This window comes from Cavia porcellus, unplaced genomic scaffold (assembly GCF_034190915.1).
Source record: "Cavia porcellus strain 051 isolate PalLab524CR breed Dunkin Hartley unplaced genomic scaffold, mCavPor4.1 scaffold_21, whole genome shotgun sequence".
NCBI lineage: Eukaryota > Metazoa > Chordata > Mammalia > Rodentia > Caviidae > Cavia > Cavia porcellus.
The window spans coordinates 60,916,188-60,940,402 of NW_026947504.1; the positions used below are offsets into that span (position 1 = coordinate 60,916,188).

General features: G+C 39.3%; 1 protein-coding gene across 2 annotated transcripts; it reads left to right on the forward strand.

Moving 5' to 3' along the window:
* Positions 1 to 407: 407 nt before the first annotated feature.
* Positions 408 to 23,896, forward strand: Slc25a30 (solute carrier family 25 member 30). 2 transcript variants are annotated; one of them, XM_003477474.5, is made up of 10 exons: positions 408 to 540; positions 6,196 to 6,311; positions 7,337 to 7,484; positions 10,789 to 10,883; positions 12,385 to 12,470; positions 15,168 to 15,263; positions 15,991 to 16,115; positions 18,094 to 18,232; positions 19,627 to 19,707; positions 20,523 to 23,896. In XM_003477474.5, exons 2-10 carry the CDS (start codon positions 6,248 to 6,250, stop codon positions 20,562 to 20,564), a joined length of 876 nt encoding a protein of 291 aa, XP_003477522.2. In that variant the 5' UTR covers positions 408 to 540; positions 6,196 to 6,247; the 3' UTR covers positions 20,565 to 23,896. The 2 variants fall into 2 exon arrangements, with proteins under 2 accessions (XP_003477522.2, XP_063088828.1); XM_063232758.1 differs by lacking the exon at positions 15,168 to 15,263.
* The last annotated feature ends 319 nt before the right edge of the window (positions 23,897 to 24,215 follow it).

Here is a 24,215-nt window from a genome sequence, read left to right on the forward strand (position 1 = left end):
TTTTTTTTTTTTTTTTTTTTTTTGGTACCGGTGATCGAACTCACGACCTTGCGCTTGCCAGTCAGGCTCTATGCTGATGAGTCACCATCTCCGGCCCTATCTTGATAATTTTCAAACTAACAAGCTACGGTATAAAACACAAGTGCAATTTTACATCCTTCCGACAGTCAAGATTTCACGGGGCACAGATCGCCACTCCCAGAAGGATCTTTTTCCACAGCTCGGAGCTTCCTCAAGCTTCTTTCGCCGCGGACTGTCACCGCGTGGACTGAGCTTCCTTCTCGGAGCCCGAGCGGGAGATTCCTCTCGGTATCCTGGCCGGGGCTCCGCCTCGCCGAAACCCACTCACCGGCGGCTGTGGGCGTGGTCTGGGCGGGACTGTAAAAAAGAGACCAATAGGAACCGGCGTCGTGGGCGGACCCTCCAGCGGCGGGGCGGGGCTGAGAGCTGGCTCCTGGGCGGCCCCAGCGGTAGCGCGGCCTTCTTTTTGCCGGACCCCGGTGGTCCTGGGTGGACGAAGGTGGGGAGCTACCGCTGCAGGTGAGTGTCTGACCCGCGCCTCTTTCCGGGGCCCCGCTTTCTTGCAATGACTCCGAACCCTTGATGGGAGCTGCGATCCCCGGAAAGCCGACAGGGCCCAGTGTGCTCGGGCCGACGGTGCTCCCGACTTCGCCTTCAGGGCCCGGTTCGTGGGACCCGAGGTTCAGGCACGGGGCCCCCGACTCGGCTGCTGCTCCGGGGTCCGGCAGGCGCTCTCCGAGGCGCGGTAGTTCTGACTCCTGTTCCAGTGCGGTTGGGGTGCACGCGTGAAGCTTTTCTTGGGATCTCAGCGTCCGCACCCTGCTGCCGCAGTTGGTTCTTGCTGCGGGTGCGTCTTTTCCTGCCACAGAGGGCTGAGCAGCCTCAGCATCCGCCAGCCGCGCACGCCGGGAAAGCGCACGCTAGCCTTTGACTTATTCTGGGAACAAGCCAGGTTGGCTCATGTTTGCCAGGACCGATCAAATGAATTGGCTTTTAGAGTCAACGTAGATCCGGATTTTCTCACTAAGTGTAATTTCATATAAAAAGCAGCCACAATGATCGGAAGTATTACTTCTGTGCATGAATAGAGAACCAGTGTTGAAAATGCCCTGCAGAGTATGTTTGTCCTACTTGTGTATGAGAATGTTGAAAGGCATAAATTTGGGATTTGGTTTTGCAGCTGTCAACCTGTGCAATGAGATAGGATTCCTAAGATTCTTTCTAAAGCCCATGTTTCATAAGTTTGTGTTGAGCTTATTTTTCTTCCTGCACTCTTATAGGAAATAGAGCTCATCAAAGGGCAGTCCAGCAGGGTACAAAGATTTATGAGAGCACATAAGGTTAGGGATTGATTTAAGACTGCAGACTGAAAAGGGAGCACCAAGTAAAATTGAAAGAATTTATCAGGAATTATGTAACAGAAACTTGGAAAGCTTTCACAAGTACTAGCAGCAAGTGCTGTATTTAATTAGCTGTCTTTACAGTTCAACAAATAAAGTCAGGTGAAAATAAATGTTAGGTAAATAGATAAGCGGATATAATAGAAAAGATGGCTAACAACATATATCTTAAATATAGGGAGAAGTTTTGGAATCCTTAATTTATATAGACTACGTTCAGAAAACACTTTTCTGATACAAAAGTAGTTTTGTATTTATTGCAGAAAAATTTTCCTTTTATTCTGGATATGTGGGTCTCCTGTCTGTGTGTGTGTGTGTGTGTGTGTGTGTGTGTGGTACAGTACCAGAGACTGATTCTGGGAGCCTTGCACATGCTAGGCAAGCACTATACAACTAAGCTATAATTTCAGATCCCAATATGTATTTTTTTTTTTTAAAAAACAACTTTAAAGATATTGTTTGGCTACAAAGAAAAGATCATGCAATCTGTCAGAGAAACATAGCTGTCACTTCTTCGAGGTTGTGTTACGTCATTTGTGAAATCTGGATGAAACATATTTCATCAAATTGTAAAGATTACATCAAAGCCTGCTGGAAAATGTATAGCAACGCCTGTCATCAGGTGTTTAATAGTGACAGCTGTTGTTAGTATTGTGTTCATAGTGCAGCAAAGAGAAGTGGTCACTGATTTTAGTCTGACTTAAGAGTATGGCCAAAGAGTAGGGTAGGTATAGTGGAACGTAATCCAGTTACTGCCTGTTGCTGGATCTGTAAAGCTGTACTCTATTCCTCAGATCGGTTGCTGAGATGCTGCCCAGACAGCTAAGGACCCATCAATCTGACCGGCCTGGCCCATAAATCTCAACATTTTAGTACAGTTGAGGTTTTTTTCCAAAAAGCTGCTTGGAAGTTAATAAGAGCTCCTCAAACACAGCTAAAAGCTAAAAAATAGATTAGTTTACTAAACAGAGATTACAGCCTAAGATAACTTAAGCCCTTGCTGGGACTGGTACAGTTTAGTGGACACAGGCTCACATAACCTTAACTAGAGCTTCCTCTTGATTGGATGTTCGTCCACCTCCTGAGGCTTCCTGATTCTTGTGTAAGCCAAATAATTATTTTACTCTGCAAACATTAACTTGGGAAGGCCCAGTGATCATAACTGCTCAGGGATCTTATGTTAGTATTTGAAAAGGAAAACAGAAGAGTCAAAAAGTTATTTTTAACTTTCTTATAGACATCTTTTCTATTCAACTGTAATTGAATAGAAAGTGTTTTTAATAGTGTGGCCAGAAAGGCTGCTGCAGGAGTGAATGGTCATTTGTGAAAGGGAAGTTTTATTTTGACAGTACATCTGAAAGCTAATGAATATGGAATCCACCCTGTGTGATTCAAAAGGAGGAGGAGGCAGTTGTTACAGTTGAGAATTTGTATGATTAATCCACAGCCTTTGAATTTTAATCTAAATAAAAATTTAATACCAATCCTGACAGAGGTAAAGGCATCAGTTATAGTCTTATTTCCTGTAAACTTTTGCTGACATTTTGGAGGCTATCTTGTGTGGATATTGTGTGTGTGTATGTCCACATGATACTTATATTTCATTGTTTAAAAAAAGTCACTTCTAAAAGTAAATAGAAAGATTAACTGTAATGTCATTTTTTTCCTTTCTTTTCTTTGGCACTGGGGATGGAACTCAGGACCTTGCGCTTACCAAGCAAGTGCTTGAACCACCAAACTAAATCCCCAGCCTGAATAGTAGCTACTTAAAAGAGTAATTTAAATGGTCATAGTGACAACTTGGTTATCATTTTTGTAATCTGGCAATTTTCAGTAATGGCATGGATGGTTGAGCTACATTGCTACAATCCTCACTGTGCCACTGGGGTCCTGGTGTCTACTTTCAAGAAGCTCTGTTGCCAGGTTAAGAACGCCTGAGGAATCTCATGTTCCACACAGGTGCTTGAGAATGGGTAGTGTCACACCACCCAAAATAAGAATCTTACAGGAGGTGAGGGGAGGGGAAGTGGCAGCAACTGCTCGCTGTTCCTCTTGTGACGATGAGAAGGTTTTGGGACTCGCTTGGTGGTTACACAACACAGTGGAGGTACTAAGTGCCACTCAGGAGTTCACAGTGGGTTTATGTTATAAATTCCACTTCAATAAAAAACTTGGGATAAAAGATTGCAAGAACACGTTTTATATACTATTTGTTGGGAAAATATATTATTGCTCTTTAGGATGACTACCTTCTAATATTTTATGATTTTTCTCTCTCTTTTTTTGGTACCAGGGATTGAACTCAGGACCTTGTGTTTGCCAAGCAGGCACTTACACCACTGAGCTAAACCCTCAGCCCATGATTTTTCTCTTAAGCACATTTTTTATTGTTTATAAGATGCATCCTATACTTTTTTGGTTCTGCTTTGTATGTCTTCCTTTTTAAAATTAATAGGATATCTTTAATCACCACAACCTTCTTATGGGTTCTTTATTTTTCAAATGGTCTTGGTGTTTTATGATAATGTCCAGCCTTAGGTTGTAGCAGGAAGAACATTGCACTTGGAGTCAGAACACTGGGTTGTCAGCATAGCTCTGTCCCCATCAGCTGTGTGACCTGAGACAGGGTACCTTGTTTTGATGGATTTTGTAGTCTGTTTTCGAGAATGGTGGTATTTGACTTCCTATCCCAAGTGTTTCTGGAGCAGCCACTGAATCACTTACATGAGACACTTTAGTATCCATGTACCACTGCTAGGTAATCATTGTTTTGTTATTTAACTTGGCAATCAGAAAAACCCAAAAAGGGGTTGGGGAAGTTGCTAGTGGATAGCAGATAAATTATTAGACTTACTATTAATATGTGATGTGAACATGCTAACCAATACATTACAGAAACTGCTCCCTACATTTTTTTAAAAATTGAGATAGGGTCTCACTTGTAGTCTAGGCTGACCTTGAGTTCACTGTGTGGCCCAGGCTGGCCTCAAACTCACAGCAGTCCTGCTTCAGCCTCCGAGTGCTGGGATTACAGGTATCTACTACTACTGTGCCAGATCTAAATTTACTATTATTATATTCCTTCAGCCTATAATTTATGGTGTTATTATATTAGTTATGAATTTAGTAACACTGAATTAAGCATAGGTGTTAAATGTTTTCAAAGATAGTAAGAGGAGTTATGTATATTTTCATGGATAGTAAATTGAATTAGGTGATAAGGCTTGCTTTTTGGTACTGAAATCTATAAAACATGATGATATTCAGGTTCTGTGCTCTACCTCAATCACTTGGAACTACTCTGAATTTGGTTAATGTAGTTATGGTTTATAAGGAGAACAGGACAATACAGGACACATACTTTATAGTAGTTATTTTATAATGGTCACCCAATGAGTCAGGTACAAAAGAAAGAGTGCTGGAAATCTGTCCACACACTAAGACCCAAAGAAATTGAGCTGAGGGCCTGGATCCCATGGCGACGTCCTGCATGAGTCCAGCTGAAGAGTGAAAGCCCATAACAATGCCTCTTATGGAGGCCTAGAGCCTATGAGGATGTGTCATGCAAGTCTGTTTCACGGATCTGCACTGGGAAGGTCCAAAGGTCAGCAGTGGAAGCGTGGCAGCTGGCTGAAGGATCTGAGCCAGTAGGCTAAGGGTTTCTGCACTGGAGCCAAGAAGCAATGCTCAAAGTAAAGACCTGGGTCCCCTGAGGGCTCCACAGCCATGCTCAGTGACAGTGAGGTCCCGAGCTCCTCAGATGATAAGGAAACCAGTGTGACAAGCTTCTCCAGGAGACTGAACAGCACACCGTCTTCTGCTCTTGAGCTAGGAAGAGATGCTCCAAGTAAGGACCAGAGCTTCCCCAAAGTGAACCACAGCCATTCCCAGCAACAACAAGGTCTTGATCTCCTCTGATGAGAACAGCTGAGTTAAAATCAGGACAGAAGCTTGACAAGCTCCTTCAGGAAAACCAAGGGCCACAGGAGAACTAACAGCACATGGAGAATCAACAACACTGCTACTTCCAGGTCTCTTTTTCATGTTGGCAACAATCCTCAGGTGTGCCATCCACACTCAGGCTACACTGACTCTTTTTCAGCTGGTTGCTACAGTTGACCGCCAGTTGTCAATCCACGACAGTTAAGATCTGCAAATAAGGACTAACCGTTGTTAGGATTACATAGCGTGTGCTGTGGGCTCCTTATATTTCCTCTTAGCTTAAGTAAACTCGCTGGGCCTGTTAAGAACAGGCATTCTGAGCAGTAGTGATGTGTGATAGGCTTCTGGAAATTCTTAAACACATGTAAAACAAAAATAATGGGCATATTATTTTGCCGAAAATTACTATAATGAATTAGAAATTTTATTTTAAACTGACAGTATTGTCAACTTTGTATATACAAAACTGTATGAGTTTGTGTTTCCTGTTTGTACATTTTGCTGCTCCAGTGTACCTGATGCCTCTCCTTAGGGACTCACTAAAACAGTGGCAGGTTAATAGCAAATATTTACATCAGGAAGAAGAAAGATTAATAAAAAGGACTTGTCTAGAAAACATCCACCACCATGCTACACTGAATGCAGAACAGTGTCAGCCCAGTGTGAGGCTTTTTGAGACCTCAGTGAAAATTAAGGGGGCTTAATGTTGAGGGTTGTTGCAGAGGGCTTCAGGGACGGCCCCTGATGGCACTGTCTAACAACCAGGGAGTTTAGGCAAGAAACATCCTTTGGGCCAGATTGTAACTTTGGATAATCATCTTCTTGTGTCCAGGAGGCAACCCTGTTGGAGATGATGCTTGTATGATTATAAGGAGAAGTGCAGAATGTCAGCCCTCAACTGGAAACCCTTTGTGTACGGAGGGCTGGCCTCCATCACAGCCGAATGTGGTAAGCAGCCCAGGGGACTGAAGTTTGATGGAGTTTGATACTTATTAAGGTTCCATTTGATATTTGATATGAATGTTGTTCAAGTGTAAATTGTTGTAAAACCGTCTCAGAATTCAGAAAGGCCTTCTTTTGGTATGTTTTTAAGACAGAATAGTCATTTTGGCCGCTTACTAGCAGTTCAAAGTATAAGGGGGGGGGGCGAAAGTTGAGTCTCCTGACTAAATAAAGGTTATTTTATATATTGTCCATATTCTTTTGCTATTTTGGCCCTGTTTGTTCTCACTTCAGTCGTTCAGCATTCATTGACTGAGCATCTTCTGAGCACCGGTGCTGGGCCGATGCTTCATTTGCTCAGTTGCCTTCATGGCCTGTTAATTATTCACCTCCTGGCGTGGGTCTGTATGCTGCTGGGCTTTCAGGAAGTGAACTGATACATTTCAGTGAATGATTCTCTCATTAACCTTGATTCAAGAATCAAAGTCACTGTTTGAGGATGGGTTTATACATTTGGATATTTATATCTGGATCTATAGCTATGTATGTAATTCAATGCATGTTTATGTTTGGGTGAAGCACTATATTGAACATCTTTACCTGCATTATCAGACTTAATTTTAAATATAAAACACTCTTTCCTAAGTGAGAAGTTCCTTTAGAAAATGAACTTACCTCTCTTCAGTTGCATTAAATTTTAGTCTTCATGTACATATAGAGTAGTAACTCGTTTTTAAATGGATTTCCTATTTGTGTAAATTTATTTATTTTCTACAGCAATGTAGCCTTCTAATACCTTTTATAGAATAAAATGATGTATATATAAAATGTGAAGAAAGAAAAATACATTTATACATTTTTTGCTTTTGTTACTCTTTTCCTCCTTTTTTAATAGAAAATACACTCACACTTCATGCCATTTCTTGTTTCTTATTTTACATTGTAGTTTGAATGCTTCCTTAGTAATGTATCATTCTGTATACTTACTGAATTTCTTTGTACTAAGTGAACTTTCTTAAAAAATTTTTAAGGCACATTTCCAATTGATTTAACCAAGACACGGCTCCAGATACAAGGCCAGAGGAATGATGCAAACTTTAGAGAGATCAGGTACCGAGGAATGTGGCACGCTTTCGTGCGGATAGGCCGAGAAGAAGGGCTGAAGGCGCTGTACTCAGGGTGAGTAACCTTTGTGTAATTGTATTTCACTGCTGGCTCTTTCAAAAGAGTAGACTGAACCCTAATCCTTCATAGCAAAAGGTAAACATTTGATTTTCATCTGAAAGGAGCAATTAGCATAATAGGTGCTTTTTTTCTTTGTATCAGGTATTGAACTCAGGACCTCATACTTAGCAGACTAGTGCTTGAGCCGCTGAGCTAAATCTCCAGCCCAGCAGATTTTAATTTCAACTGTCTTTTCTAAATATGTATTTTATGTAGCATATTGTTTTAGTGATACTGCTTTTATTTATATAAATACAAGCAATAACACAAAAATTGTTTTAAAATCCTGTTTTTCAATTTCTCTCTCTTTGAAAGTATAACTGTTCACCTTAGCTATTCTGAATTATGGAAGTTTTGCTGTAAAGGAAACGATGTAGCATGGATAAGAGTTGTCTGAACTCAGCATTTAGTGGACAGTGTTTAACAAAAAGTGTTCTGTAGCTATGGGTAGGAGGGTGAGTAAAACAGACTTCACTAGAAGGAGTAAATGGAGAGTCAAGGGAAGTTAAAGGTCAAGGGGGAAAACGGAGGGTACGTATTGAGGTACTTACAAACTAGTGAGATGAAAAATTATTAGCAACCATGGAGGACCGGAAGCAGGGGCAGGATTGTGTCACCAGACCCCAAGAGAGCCGGAGCCTCTAAGTGAAGAACAGTATCCTCAAGGGATGCTCAGAGAGGAGGAAGAAGTCCCTTGTCTTCTCCCTCTCTTGTCCTACTGGCTGAATTCCCTGGAAGAAACTGTCAAGGCGCCTGACTAACGTAGTGTGTGACATAGCCTCTTAGGGGACCGGGAAGGGTGAGGAGGGATCAGCAGCATCACATACTGTAGGGGAAAGAGAACTGGTTGTTTTCAGGAAAGTTTGGACTGATAGACACTGGATCAGACCTTGAAGAATCAAGAACAGTTAACCGGGTGAAATTAGAGGGGAATGGCACTGATACAAGCCAGGAGTATGTACAGGAGAGTATGGCAGACTCTAGGAACTGCAAGTGATTCAGCACAGGGACAGTTAGGAGGTGGTGAGTAGCAAGAGACTGAGCTGGAGTGGTAATAAGGGGTATTGGGTGGTAATAAGACACGGACAACCTCCCGCTGTGCCAAACACAGGTTGCAAACTTGCGGTGCCAAAGCCAATGGAGTCACCGATCTCAAAGGTTTTTGTTTTCTTTAAATTTTTTTTTAAACAATATTTTAACTTTTTTATTTTTTTATGTCTATTTTTATTTTTATTTTTTGTATTTTTACCGGTACCAGGGATCAAACTCATGACCACACGCTTGCAAGGCAGGTGCTTATGCTGCGGAGCTAAATCCCCAGCCCCAACTTTTTTATTTTTTGGTGCCGGGGATCAAACTCACGATCTCACATTTGCCAAGCAGGCACTTGCGCCACTGAGCTAAACCCCCTGCCCTTTTTATTTTTATTTTTTAAAAACAAGGTCTCAGTATGTAGTCCAAGATGGTCTTGAATTTACATACAGTCCAGGATGGCCTCAAACTTATGGTGATCCTCCTGCTTTAGCCTCCCAAGTGTTGGGATTCCCAAGAGTTGTTTTTCAATTGAGCCAGTATTTGATTGATTGATTAAAACAGGATCTCTCTGTTACCTAGGCTGGCCTTGAGCTTCTGGACTCAGGCAATCTTCCTGCCTCATTTAACTAGCTAAATTCCATATTCATGCCTCATGGTTGACTGAGCCAATATTTTAAAAATGCGAAATTGCACATAAAATTTTGGAATTCCAGGTTTTCAAGAAAAATCAACATTGTACCCATATTCACTCACTTACGTTAGTCAAAGTATGCTTTTTCTGGCTTATAAAACCTCTGACACAGAACATTTGTGTGCAGTTGAACTGAGCCTGCTTCCCTCACTCACATCTGCCTGTATCTGTAAGCATTTGAGTTTGCTATGCCTGTTACAGATGGAAGCTACTAAAGGTTTTTTCCTTTTCCCCTTGTTTTATTAGTATATGTTTTCTGTGTGTGATAAATGCATTCCTTGGGGGTTTTAAATAGGAGGACTGAAAGGATCAGATTTCCATTTAAAAGTTGCCTGGTGCCATGGAGAAGAAGAGTTAGTTGATAGGTAGCTCTAGAAGCAGAGCTGTCCTGTTGAAAGCAGAAAAGATCAGAATCTAAGCTGAGGTATTATTTTGAGGGAAGGGGAGGAAGAAGGTGGATTAGAAAACTAGCTTGTAGGTCAACAGAATTATGAAATCTGTTATGCGGGCCTCAAAAATGAGGCATAATGAGGAAGGGGGAACAGGGCTGGTGGACTTGTGGTTTTGACCAGTGTGGAGCTGGTGGAGGTTCCATTCCCTGCTTTAGGAAATGGAAAGTGATAGTTGATTCTCAGGGAGGAGAAAGATAATTACTTCAAGTGTGGAACATTTGACCTGGGAGTACTTGTAGGTCATCTAAATTGACAGCATAGGAAATTGGTAACTTTTGGGTCAAAGTTGGAAATGGATTTAGGAGTCAACAGAGTTAGATGCTGGTTGATGTCATGGTTGTATATGATGAGCTCAGGTAGGGTGAGGAGAGAAGGTAGGGGGGAATTCTGGGGGTCCCCAGAAGACACAGCTAGGAGATGCTTAGGGAACAGAAGTGGGAGATGGTGCCACTGCCTGTCATGGAGGAGAGAGCTGACAGAGGGGTATGTGGTGGCCAGGAGCAAACACTATAGAGGTTTTAGGACTACTACCTGAAAAGCATCCTTTCATTTGGCAACAGAATTGCCACTTGTTGAGGAGGGAGTTGAGGGAGAGGGTAGAGAGAGCCCAGACTGTAATTGTAGAGGGAGGTGAGGGGTGGCTGTGGCACACCATAAGCACCCCTGTAATTCTCCTGCCACTGAGACAGGAAAGCCCTTGCATTTTAATGTACGTGGGCTTTAAAAGAATTAAGATGTTACGTACATGTTCCATCTTCCTGTGGTGAATGTTGTCATTACATACTACAAACATGCACTCATTACAAATAAGAATTACAGAAAATGTGAATGGGCAGATGGATTCTGTTCCATTTTCACTGATCATAAATGTGAGGCTACCCTCCCACTTAGTGAACTAGTAATTGTGTGTGACAAATATTTTCCCTGGGGGTTTGGAGGACTGCAAAGATCAGATTTCACTGAACCCACTTATATTTTTGCTGGACTTTGTATTTTAAAAAATGATTTTTGTGTAGTTTGATTGGTCTCTGGATTTCGAGTTACTTTTAGGTTGTTTTGTCTCTGCATTTTGGTTCAACAGGATTGCCCCTGCGATGCTGCGCCAGGCTTCCTATGGCACCATCAAGATTGGCACTTACCAAAGCTTGAAGAAATTGTTTGTTGAACGCCCTGAAGGTGAGTGGTGAGTCTCTTTTCCATTTGGGGATTTTGGTGATTGAGCAGAAAAAAATTTAGACTATGCGTTTCATTTATTTTGCCATAGAAAATGTTCCTTGTTATGTGGGTTCATTAAAAATAGATAGGCTACAATTTCACCCAAATGTAGGGTGATCATCAGTAATTGTTTCTTTTTTTTTCATTATTAATTATTTCTGAACACATCTTTTTACTCATCATTATTACTTTAGGAAATACAAATGAAAATATTCATGTATTGTAATTAGATGTAACACATTAGACAACAGGGATACAGCTTCCTTTCCTTGTTGGTCTTTTAATTCAAGTGTTTTGGAGCAAATTTTCTTTGGCTTTATTTTGACTTTACTACATTTGAGGGAAGTCTGAGTGTAAAGTCTAAATGAATTTTGTGTAAATATCAGCTGAATCAAGAGGACTATCAATTTACAAGGTGCCATCTCTACAAACATTTTAATTGTGCTTATCTCTAAATGCCCAGACTACAGGGTATGTTGTTATCATTTAATCCAAACTAAAGTCTTGTGAATTATCACCTGTTTCTTAGTGTTAAGAGCTCTTCTGTGGCCAGTTGGCTCTGTGACTTTGTTTGAATCCATATAATTGTCTATCTTCCTGCTCCAGTGGGGTGAGCACCAGTCATTGTTACATGAACAACTGCTTTGAAAGATGCTTCAAACATATTTCAAACTAAATGCATATGCTTTAAAAACTTTCTATGGCAAATAAATCTCCATGTTATCTCATAGGCATTTGGATCTTTTAAATTTTGCTAACAGGTACACCTCATCTTAATTACTGTAGTCCGAATTTGCACACAAAACTCAATTGGTAGCTTACTACTTATGTTGCAGGATGATTCATATTTATTTTCTAGATACCAAGAAATTTTGCTAAGCAAAATCCCTTTAGCCAGCAGAATTCTTTTAAAACTTGTTTGCTCGCTTTCCTTTCTTTCTTTCTTTCTTTCTTTCTTTCTTTCTTTCTTTCTTTCTTTCTAAGGTCTCATTAAGTAACCCAGGCTGTCCTGAATTCATGGCAATCCTCTTGTGTCAGCCTCCCAAATGTTAGGATTAGAGACATGTACCACCAACCCTGTTGGGAAAAATTGCTTGATTTATGCAGAATAAATTAAAGCCCAGTTGGTGGTACATACCTGTAATCCTAGCATTCAGGAGGCTGAAGTGGGGGGACTGCCATGAGTTCAAGGCCAGCCTGGGCTACATGGTAAGTTTGAGGCCACTCTGAACTACATAGTGAGACCCTGTCTTAAAAAACAAAAAAGAATACATTAAGTAGAACATAAATTAGTAACACTAATTTAATTTTTTTTTTGGTACTGTGGATGGAACTCATTACCTCATGCATGCCAGGCAGGCACTTGTGCCACTGAGCTAAATCCCAAGCCACTAATTTAATATTTTGAGTTACGGGAAGAACTCTATCTGTATTAAAATTAAAATAATATGTCTATTTACAGATGAAACTCTACTGATCAATGTCATATGTGGAATTCTCTCTGGAGTCATATCTTCAGCCATTGCTAATCCAACTGATGTTTTGAAAGTAAGCTTAGAGACACATTTTACATTTCTTACTGGGAGTACTATTCAGATAGAAAATCTATGAATCTAACATTGCTATATATATGTGGATCTGTTCATAATTTGTCCTGTAGAGTTTTTCAAATGTTCACTAAATGGGTTTCCTACTGATATAGATGAGCTCAAAGGTAGAAGTCATTTTGGATATAAAGGATTTTGATGACTGAACAGAGCAAAATTTAGGCTTTGGTGCATTTCATTTATTTTTTTCACAGAAAATCTCCCTTGTTCAATTGGTCATTAAGAGTAGATGGGCTACAAGTTTTATACAACTCTAGGTTGTTTATTAACAATTATTTTAGAACATACTTAATTTTATTTTAAGAAATACAAATGGAAATATTTACTTAGAAATACCACATTGTATAATATATAATTATATATAATATATTATAATTAGAACACATTATTTGATTTTACTAAGAAGACTAGAGGTATAGCCTCCTTACATCTGTTTTGGAATAAGGCAAGAGAAAACTAAATCAAATAATTCTATAAGAATTACTTTCTAAAGCCTCTCAAGGTATTTCCTCTACCATCTTCATTATTTAACTCATGTTCTGTGCTTCTCCCTGTACTGTGCACATCACATCCCAAATGAGTAGGAAGAGAACCCTGCCCTCAGGGAGCCTTCCTTCTAGGCTTTATTTCAACACTTTATTTTAACGCAAGTGACATAATTGAGTAAAGGAGTGAGAAACTTTCTTCTTCTTCTTCCCTATCTGTAAAATAGGAATATAAGGAATAATCATGATTTTAAAATTCCTTTTGAATAATTCATGTATGAAAAGTTTTGTGAAGGTTGAATACTTTTAAAAATTTTGTTTGATTTTTTCATTTGTTCATTTGTGTTGTTTAAACCCTTACAGAGAAAGTTTCCAGATTATTCTTCCATTGGATGGTTGATCAATACGGTTTCATGGCTCTTACGTAAAGTCTGTGTTATTAGGCAGGCACTGATGTAGAGCACTCTTTCCTAGAATTTTAATGACTTGTCAGTTCATGGAACAGACCCTAAATGTCACTCAATACGAGCCCTCAGTTGACACAGAAGACTCTAAGAAGCAACTTATCCTGGCCAGGGTCTGGCCAGGGATTCTGACAAACATCAAAACTGTGTTTAACCCATTGGGTACCCTGTAGTTATACACGTGCTACAGAGAAGATACCGTGTGTCTGAAGAGAAGTGTAAGGCAGGTTTGCTATAAGTTTACCTTTCGTTGGAGTAAGAGAAATATACCCTCTCTTATGAACTTCCTAGATCTCTTATTAACATCTCAGGCCTTGTGGGAAGGCAGTTGCTGTATTTTAGGTTTTTTTCCTAAAGTGTGGCAGTAACAGTTTCTTTTAGAAGTTAGTGCTAAGATAAATATAAGGTATTATGTTTTTAAGTGAAAAATCCCTTTTCATTCTTATAGCAAACAGCTACATCAAACATTTGGAATCTTGGTCATGTGGACCCGTGACCTTTGAGAAGTTCACTGATAAGTTCAGGCGTAACAGAGGGTAATGGCATCATGTAGCTGTCATGTGGTCAGCTTGCCTGCATACTTTTTGGTTCAGCAGGTTGGCAGTAGTGGCTTGGAACAATTTAACACTTAAGGTTTTCTATGTTTAGTGCAGCCAGCTACTCTGGGTGACTCTTTTAATTATATTAGATTTTTAGATTTAGCATCCCTTTCTCTCTTTTCTATTTAGTAGGCTACAGGGAGGTATGGTGTTGTCTGTCCTTCCCAGAAGACATTTAAAAGTATTAATGGGAAGGGGGGGGGGCTAAAAAGAATGACATGAAAGTAGAAAGGGAATGGATACCAGAGGGATGAGGGGAGTGGGTAAGAGAAGGTAGGGAAAGGTAAATACGATCAAAGTGTATTATTTGCAGGCAAAAGTGTCTCAGAGAAATCTCCATTATATTGTTCAATTATGTAGTATGTGCTAATAGAGTAACAAAGTAATGTTCTTAATTTTTATTTTGTTATTTTATTTTAAAGGACAAAAAAAGTACAGAAAAGTCAAAGGGCAATCAAACAAACAAAAAAATAACAACAACCAAAATCCAAATGACAATAACAACATCAGCAAGAGCAACAGCAAAACAGCAGTGATACAGGATTTCAAAACAAGATGATAGGAACTTAACCATGGTTGTTACATTATATAGTGTTACATTCAGAATAGTTGCTCAGATTCACTTAATTTTTAAAAATTAAGTTTTGGGGCTGGGACATAGCTCAGTGTCATAGTACCTGCCTGGCAAGTGTGAGATTGTGAGTTCGATTCCCAGTGCCAAAAAAAAATTTTTTTTTTCTTTTGCAACCAATTTCTTTCCCTTTCATTTCATGTTATTTATTGTACATTTTGAATCTAAAAAGAGAAAAACAAAAATTAATTTTTAGAGACTTAATAAAATACTGTATGAAGTCTCTGGATTCTGTCAGGTGCTTTTTAGAGATCCCAGAGTTCCTAAGAACCAGTCCGTACACCTTTAGTTTACTGAGGACATTTTAAAGTCACATCCCTGTAATACTTATATTGCAATTTTTTTCTAAGGGTTAGCAAGCAGTAGATGGAATAGTTTTCAGATAAAATTCATGGTGATGGTGGTGGGATATGTGTTAGTTTCCTTCCTTCTCATGTTGATCTTTAAAATAATCTCTAGATACGAATGCAAGCACAAAATAGCACTGTTCAAGGAGGAATGATAGGCAACTTCGTTAACATTTACCGGCAGGAAGGAACAAGAGGGCTCTGGAAGGTAAGATTGAAGAGCAGATCCTGCTGATTGACCGGCTTGCCTTTTTTCTTTTAAAATGAGTTTGTCCTATTTTCAACACTTTATTTTAACGCAAGTGACATAATTGAGTAAAGGAGTGAGAAACTTTCTTCTTCTTCTTCCCTATCTGTAAAATAGGAATATAAGGAATAATCATGATTTTAAAATTCCTTTTGAATAATTCATGTATGAAAAGTTTTGTGAAGGTTGAATACTTTTAAAAATTTTGTTTGATTTTTTCATTTGTTCATTTGTGTTGTTTAAACCCTTACAGAGAAAGTTTCCAGATTATTCTTCCATTGGATGGTTGATCAGTACGGTTTCATGGCTCTTACGTAAAGTCTGTGTTATTAGGCAGGCACTGATGTAGAGCACTCTTTCCTAGAATTTTAATGACTTGTCAGTTCATGGAACAGACCCTAAATGTCACTCAATATGAGCCCTCAGTTGACACAGAAGACTCTAAGAAGCAACTTATCCTGGCCAGGGTCTGGCCCAAGATCACACAGTTAGTGCCAGAGTCAGAATTAGACTTCAGAGCTTTTGCATTCTTTTAGAATGTGTGCCTCCGAAGCGAGCACGGCTTTCCACTCTTGCCCTCCACATTTCTGCCTACTATAAGAGCGTATGAAATTTTGCTGTAGTTTGTGAAGAATCTTTGCATTCTACAGAAGACTATCTGAATCACTTTATTCATATTTTTATGCAGGGTGTGTCCCTTACAGCTCAGAGAGCTGCAATTGTTGTTGGTGTGGAACTGCCCGTCTATGACATCACCAAGAAGCACCTGATTCTCTCAGGCCTGATGGGAGACACCGTGTATACCCACTTCCTGTATGTTTATGGATTTTAAAAAAATTAGTATTTAGGTATGCATGAGTTTAGGATGGAAATTTGATATAAACTTTAAAGAAATTTTAGATAAATTAATTATAAGGTATTATATTTTAATAGTTGAAGAATTGTAACCCAAGTGAAGCAGGACAAAACTCTTACCCCTTCACGTGGTCGCTGTTGTTAAGAATTTGGGATGTATCTGTGTGTGTGCAGCAGGTCTACAAAAGTAGACCACATTACGTTATTACATAAATAAGATAATACTTTATAGCTCTTACTTGCTTTTTGTGTGCCTTTGTTTTCTCAGGGCTAAAGACTGACTCTAGGGCTTAGTGTATACAAGACAAGCACTTCAACTGAGCTATGCTATTAACCCCTCTTATTAGCAACCTAAATCGCTACATATCAACATATCAACAATATATGTTGGGCATGGTAGTGCATTCCTATAATCCCAGCAATTGGGAGGCTGAAGCAGGACAATCACGATTGCACGAGTTCAAGGCCAGCCTGGGCTACATAGTGAGTTCAGAGCCAGCCTGAGCTATATGCATTTAATATACTTAAATGCAGGGCTAGATCCCATCTCAAAAAAAAATTCAACAATTTATTTTAAATGTCTCTCCATGTCAGTCCTTGTAGACTTACTTTATTTTAATAGTTTCGGATTATCACATGTCTGAACCTATCACAGATTCCTTAATCCATTGGCCCTGATCAAGGGACTTGGCAAAGTGTGGAGACTTTGGATTGTCACTATAAGGAGAGCACTGTATTGTCTAGTGGATGGACGCTCCAATTGTGGCTAACCATCTAGGGTGTACAGGGGAGTCTCCATAAAGAAGAGTGATCTTTCTAGTCCGAAATGTACATTGTACATCTAGTACATAGAAAAATCTTCTCTGAGTTAATTGGTACTGTTTAAAGAAAAACCTGGGGCCAGTTAAAATGTATCAGAATTAGGTAAGCAGCATATGTTAATGAATCAGGTAGCACTTGTGACCAGAAGTCCCACAATGTGTGTAGGTGATATTTATGGCCAGACACATGGAAGTGACGTATGATAGATATTCAGCTTAGGAGGTTTCAGTTTTACCGTGGTGGGAAAGATGCCCATATAGCCATCCTGTTTTTCACTTTCAGTACAGTAGTCAGCACCTTACATGAAGTATTTGATCCTTTAATTAAAAATAGGCTTTCTGTTAGGTTAATTTAAGTGATCTGAGTTTAATGTACGCTTGACTAAGCTTTGATATTATGATGATTAAGTATATTAAATGCATTTTCAATTTATGATGTTTTAGACTTTGGCTGTGTTTACTGGAACATAAGCCTATCATAAATTGAGAGTATCTGTACAGAAATAGCCTGATTGATGCATTTCTGCATTGCTTCATTTGGACATGTTTTGACAGCTTTCTGTCTCTATGTTGGCTGATACTTGGCTGCTTGTTATGGGAGAATATTTTCATATTAGATTGTTGATCCATTAAGTTAGGTTACAGTTGGTTATGTATGGGCACAGTTTTAGGTAAACATAATTCAATTTAACAATACCTATGTCTGCGATAGACTTGTAAGATTCAAAGTCTAGTAGGATCTGAGATGTTTATGGGCAATTATAATGAGGACATCTTTTTCTTTAACTTCTGGGAACAATATGAATTACTGTGCTATCTACATATATGAAAATAGGTGGGATAGGTTATCCTTGTAGGATTCCTTCCTTTGACCTTCAAAAACTGTATTCTTACCTGTAGCTGGAATTTACAAGCCAGTATAAATCATTGCTGATGATTTATTTAAGAAACTTGTCTGGCTCTCTAGGTATGGACCTTATTCTTGATACATTTCATGTTGTTCCATCTTACTTAAACAGTTTTGGGAGGAGATTGTTTCCTGTCTTTGATAGTAGCAGTTGTGACTGAGTGGTGATTAACACTGTGTTTTATTGTTAATGCTGTCTTTTACACAGCTCAAGTTTCACCTGTGGTCTAGTAGGGGCCCTGGCCTCAAACCCTGTTGATGTTGTGAGAACCCGTATGATGAATCAGAGAGTCCTTCGAGATGGCAGATGCCCTGGCTACACAGGTACCCTGGATTGCTTGTTACAGGTGAGAATGAATGTCTGTCTCTGCAGGGTTGTGAAATACATATATGAAATAACTAAATTAAAACTATGATGACTCAAGCAGCTGAGGCAAGAGGATTGTGAGTTTGAGGCTAGCTTGGGTTATATAGTGAGACCTGACTCAAAAAACAAAATTTCAAAAACTGAGAGGCATAATAGTTTATGTATCCATTTTTGCCACACTGGGTTAACTTTTTAAAAATTATTTCTTTTCTACTCTATTTATTTTTTATTATAATTAGTGCCTATTGTACAGATTGGGGTTAACTCTTTTTTTTTTGTCTTTTTGAGATAGGGTCTTGCTATGTATTCCACGTGGCCTTGAAGTCACTATGTAGTTCCTGCTAGCTTTGAATTCACAGCAGTCCTCCTGCCTCAGCCTCTCAAGTACTGGGATTGCAGACATGCACCACTGTGCTTGGCAAGGGTTAACTTTTATTGTAAAATCTAGGTGCATATTTAGAAATGAAAGTTCACTTTTGTATACCTCACTCTGCTGTGAAGGGTAATAAATTAATGTTTCCTATAATCATAGAACTGTCTCCTTCCAAAATATACTTTTTTTCCTTTTGAGTCAAACTGGAGAGAATGTCTCTCATTCAGATTCTCTCTAAATGGGATACATCAGTCTTACTGTAATTCTCAGCATTTAGGTAACTGGGCCCGGGGGATGAGAATTCAGCTCAGTAGTGTTTTAAGTGCCTGCCTGGCAAGCACAAGATCGTGAGTTCAATTCCTGGTACTGGAAAAACAAACAAACAATACAACTGGGCCAACTATTCACAAGTACATGAATGTTTTCAACTGTTTCCACAGCTAGAGTTTAAGCAAAAAGACTGGGATCGGGGCTGGGGATTTAGCTCAGCAGCATAAGCGCCTGCCTTGCAAGCAGGTAGTTGTGAGTTCAATCCCGGGTACTGATAATAAAGGAAAAAGACCAAAAAAAAAGACTGGGACCATTTTTGTGGTTTCCATTCTGTAGCATGAAGTCAACACATTATACTTCAACTATTGATTGGTTGAAGTGCAGATATTACCATTTTTATTCACCCAACAATTTAGGAAAGAGGGGTGCTCTGAATGATATCTTTATCACTGTTGCTTGCTTGCTTCACTTTGTTTCGACCTTCCCCTCAGGGCCCCCCCTCCCTTGCGCTCCTTTTTTTTTTCTGGATTTTTTGAGACAGGGCCCTACTGTGTAGTTCAGGGTGGCCTTGAAATCACTATGTGGTCTAGGCAACACTCCTAGTACCTGCTATGCTCCCAGCCCCAGGATTTAACTCTCAAAAAAAAAAAAAAAAATAGATCAGAGACAACTATTAATGTGTTTGACATCTTAGAAGGTTGGAATTTAACTCTCTTTTTTCTTCTTAACAGACATGGAAGAATGAAGGTTTTTTTGCTCTGTATAAAGGATTTTGGCCAAATTGGTTAAGGCTTGGTCCTTGGAATATTATCGTATCCTTTCTGTTGCAGTAGATCTAAAAAAAGAATATTGTTTTTATAAGCTATACGTATTACTTATTATCTTTTATTCTTAACATTTTGAGTTCCTCTTATTCTAAGAAATAACTGTTTAGTTTTTTTTTTTTTTTGTCTTTTTCCTTTTCTTGGTACAAGGGATTGAACTCACAACTGCCTGCTTGCAAGGCAGGCGTTTATGCTGCTGAGCTAAATCCCCAGCCCCAATAGCTGTTTAGTTTTTGTTTATGCAGTCTGTTCTAGACACTGGATCCTAATAATAGTGTATTAAAAGGTATTAAAATTTTTTTATTAGATTGTGCTTTTGAAATTGAGGGTATTTACAATTTCAGAGAGAGAGAGAAAGATTGATTTTCTATCTGTAGCTGCCTTGCAGAGGAATATGGTTGGCAACAGGGTCCCAAGAATGCTTATTGTAGAGACCATCTGATGATAAACAGGAATTGGCTCTAGAATTGTTTAGTTTATCTGCATTTTTTCATTTATTCCCAGGTAGGAGATAGGTTTGGTAGACTTGAGAAGGCGGAATTAAGAAGCAGAAATGTTGATTTTACTTCTCTTTATCTGCTCCTCTTCCCAAGGAAGGCTGCATAATGGGAAGCCTGGAGGAGCTTCCCAGAGTTTACACAGAAGTTTATTATTCTAGAGTCTGAGCACAGCAGTCATGAAAGCTGATGAGTACAAGGCTGTACACATTTGGTAGCAGGTGTGCTAATTTTAGGTCTGTTTTTATGTGTGGGGTGGGGGGAAAGACATCATTTTTATTTGGCAGCCTTAACCCATGACTACAGTTTTTTGTGACATATGAACAGCTGAAGAGATTGGACTTGTGACGAGTGAAGCTGCATGAGGCACCCCTCTGAAAATGCTAACTTCTGCCACAGTAGAGCTTCTGGCATTTCTCTGTGCTTCTCACTGCTCCGTTCATCACAGATTCTGGGATGGGAGCAACAGATGAAGACTGGGATTGATTCAGATTGCTGTGTGTTGGCATCAGATGCCTTTCATCAGCATTTAATGGCTTAAACTTTAAACATCCCAACACTAGTCCTTATCTTTGAAGTGCCCTTTGACATCCAAGATAATATATGAAATGCATGTTTCTTGCTAAAGAAAACCAGGAATGTGTCCTGTGTGCTTCAGGGACAGTAGCTCCTGATGCCTCCCAGCTCCCAGCTGCAAATATCAGAGAGCTCTAAAAAGTTGAAGTTCACTGAAACCCTGCAGTGGAACCTTCTGGAGGGTGATGCTGACAGCTGGGAGCTTTCCTTTCCTGTCAGCTGAAGACATTTTGTTCATGGAAACTTGGGCTTTTTTTAAGTCCAGGTACAGACAGTGCGGGGAATAGATCCTTTCACTGCTTTGTGATTTCCTTTCTTGTCAGGATCTTTCACTTATAATAAGTGATGTTAAGCCTCTAAAGATTTGACCTTTGTGAGGAACTGTTACAGTGTTTTAATACCTAAGTTAATGCTGGTGTGATATGTTGACTTCAAAGGTTACAATATGTTGTTGGGAGGTGTTTTCAAGCAACTGGGCTTCTGTTTTAGGTAATGTTAGCAATCCTGAGTTTAACAAAGTTTGTCATTTTTAAATCTGTAAAGTGGGGTAGTAACATCTATTAATGTAGAGATCAAATAAAGGAAAAGTTGGGCAGAGTCAAATAAAAGGCAGAGTTGGGCGTGGTGGTATATGTCCATAATTCCCACACTGAGAGGCTGAGGCAGGAGGATTGCAAGTTCAAGTCCAACTTAGGTAATTTATTGACTTAGTAAGATCCTGTTTCAAAATAAAAAAGTTTAAAAAGGGCTGAGAATGTAACTCTGTGTGAAGACCCAGAATTCAATCTCCAGTATCACAAAACAAAAAGCAGGGTGCTCTGTGATTTGAAGGGTGTGTTTCTATCATTTTTACAGTTACAATCCTTAAACAAACACTCTGTATAAGCAGGAGCAGGTTGTATTTTCATGAGCTTCTCACAGCAATTGAGGCCTTGTTAAGGAAAGAATCCTGTTTCCCTTAAAAAAAAAAAAAAGGAGGAACCCTGTGTGAGGTTTTTGTTGTTGGTTTTGTTTTTTCAATCAGGTTTTATGTAAGTGAATGTTTCAATAAATTTTCCTTAGCAAACTGTTGCTAGTCAATTAAAGAGTTAAGTGTTGTAGATTTCTAGCTTTTATTTTAGTTCATGTTGTATCTGTTAATGCTTCCTGTTTTGGTTGCCCTAGTTTGGTAGAAAATTCTTGCTTGCTTTTTTGTTTGTATGTTCATTTCTTTTTGGTTTTTGGGACCATGTCTCACAGTGTGGTCACTAATTCACTGTGTAGCCTGGCCTGGCCTCCACCGGTGCCAGTCCTCCTACCTCAGCCTCCCGAGGATGGGATTACAGGCTGCCACACCACACCTGGCTTTGCTTGAAATTCTAAGTGTGTTTTTTTGTTCAATGCTAGGAATAGAAACAGCTGAGCTATATCCCCAACCCTTCCTTTAGTGCATGTTTATATAGTTCCTGATAAAAGGTTTGTTTTCCTTGTTTATTGTCTTCTAATGATGTGGTAAATCATTTTGTTTCCATCTTATTCTTTTTCAAAGCAAAATCTGTCTCTAAGAGCCCCAAGAATTTTCTGTTTCTAGATGTCATCCCAGAAAAGTGAGTATATTTACTTACCTTTCCAGAGTTACTTTTGAGAACCACATTCTAACCAAATTCTAACGGGGGATTTTGGGCAGGCCAGTTATATAGTACGTGTCTGTAGATTGCTCTCTGTCTTATCTAGGCCCTGGGGTTTCCTCCTCCTTGAGAGTTGAAGGATGCAGTTTTTCTTTGTGGATCAAATAGTTTTCTTTACAGCTACTTTTTTTTTTTTTTTTTTTTTTTTTTTTTGAGACAGGGTCTTGCTCTGTAATTCAGGCTGGCCTTGAACTCATGGCAATCTTCCTGGCTCAGCATCCTGAGGACTGGGATTACAGGTGTGAGCCACCACACCCAGCACTGTTTTATTAATGTTTCCTCTGATAGAAGATTTAATAAAGTAGAATTTTATCTCCAAAAGTAAGAGCTAAGACATCACAAAGAAGAAAGATCAGGCTGGGGATGTGGCTCAGTGGTAGAACTCTTGCCTTGTATGCACAAGGTCCTGAGGTTGATCCCCAACCACACACACAGAGAGAGAGAGAGAGAGAGAGAGAGAGAGAGAGAGAGAGAGAGAGAGACAGACAGACAGACACACAGACAGACAGACAAAGACAGATCATGGGGTATCAGTTTCCTAAGATGTAAGACGAACATCCTCATCTCCCTGGCTGGCACTAGGTGGCAGTAGAGGACCCTTGAGTTCCTGCAGGCCTCTCTCCTGGCACAGAATCTTGTGTGAAGAGAGATTTTTCTTACCAGAACATTCCATGGCTGTGATAGACTTTATGTAGAGACGCTTTCACTGAGTTCTTTAAGTTGAAAGGATTTTTTTAAGCACTCTTTTAATTTTAGAGAACATTTTAGACATATATACAGTTTCTAACATAGAAGCAAGTTTGTTTTAAAGACTGTATAGAGTGTGTCAGAGACAGTATTTATTAGTTTCAGAGTATGTAAAGGTCCGTATCAGAATGCAAAATTCAAAGCTCACTTGGGACAAAAATGTAATATTTTAAGACAGTGTGTTGTAAATATATAAGTGCCTTATAGAACAGGATCTTAACCTGCTTTTACTATTTCCTGAAGGAGTTAGTGTAGTTGTTGTTACTTCTAACCAAGAGACAACTTGAGGAACTGGGAGACTTGTTCCTCTTGTTTTCGGAGAAATAACTTCAGGAACTGGGAGGCTTGTAACTGTTATTTTTGGGGGGTGTGGTTGTCAACCTCCTGGACTTTGAATAGGGCTCAAATATGAAAAAAGGTTTTCTAGTATTTATAACTTTTTGAAGAAATTAGTTTTGCTTTTGTTTGCTTGTGGATTTATGTGATCATTGATGCTAAATGTTGCTGATCCGTAATATAAAAAGACACCTGTTCACCATATTTATTCATGTGTTAGTAGTAGTATACATTAAAGAGAATACATTTTTCTTAAGCCTTCATATTTTGAATCCTTTATTTATACATTACTGGAATATGTGACATAAACCGTGTTTCATTTACTTAATAAAACCATAATATATACAACATAAATACAGTAATATGATTCTTAGTTATTTCAGATAAATAGGAACATTTTGACAAAACCAAACTACAGAGAGTTCAAAAGGCTGGGATGGAAACTGTTCAGTGGCAGTGGCTATTTCCCTGTGAATGGATATTTGGGGTCACTTTATTCATAGCCTGGTTCTGGTGTGAAAAGCCTGCAGCTCAGTAGAGGCCAGTGGACTCGATTCTGAGGCTGGTTTGGCAAGGCAACCTGGACGTTCACATCATGAGCTGTCCAGTTTTCTGTGTCCTTCTAGTCATGGGTGTTGCTAGAGGAGGAGATGGGGTCCTTGGTTGTCTGTGG

Excerpts from the sequence above, each read along its gene's own strand:
- Slc25a30 (XM_003477474.5), top strand. The coding sequence starts at position 6,248 with ATGTCAGCCCTCAACTGGAAACCCTTTGTGTACGGAGGGCTGGCCTCC. Across the intron at positions 6,312-7,336 it reads CTCCATCACAGCCGAATGTG|GCACATTTCCAATTGATTTA; the intron begins GTAAGCAGCCCA and ends AAAATTTTTAAG. Across the intron at positions 12,471-15,167 it reads ATCCAACTGATGTTTTGAAA|ATACGAATGCAAGCACAAAA; the intron begins GTAAGCTTAGAG and ends AATAATCTCTAG.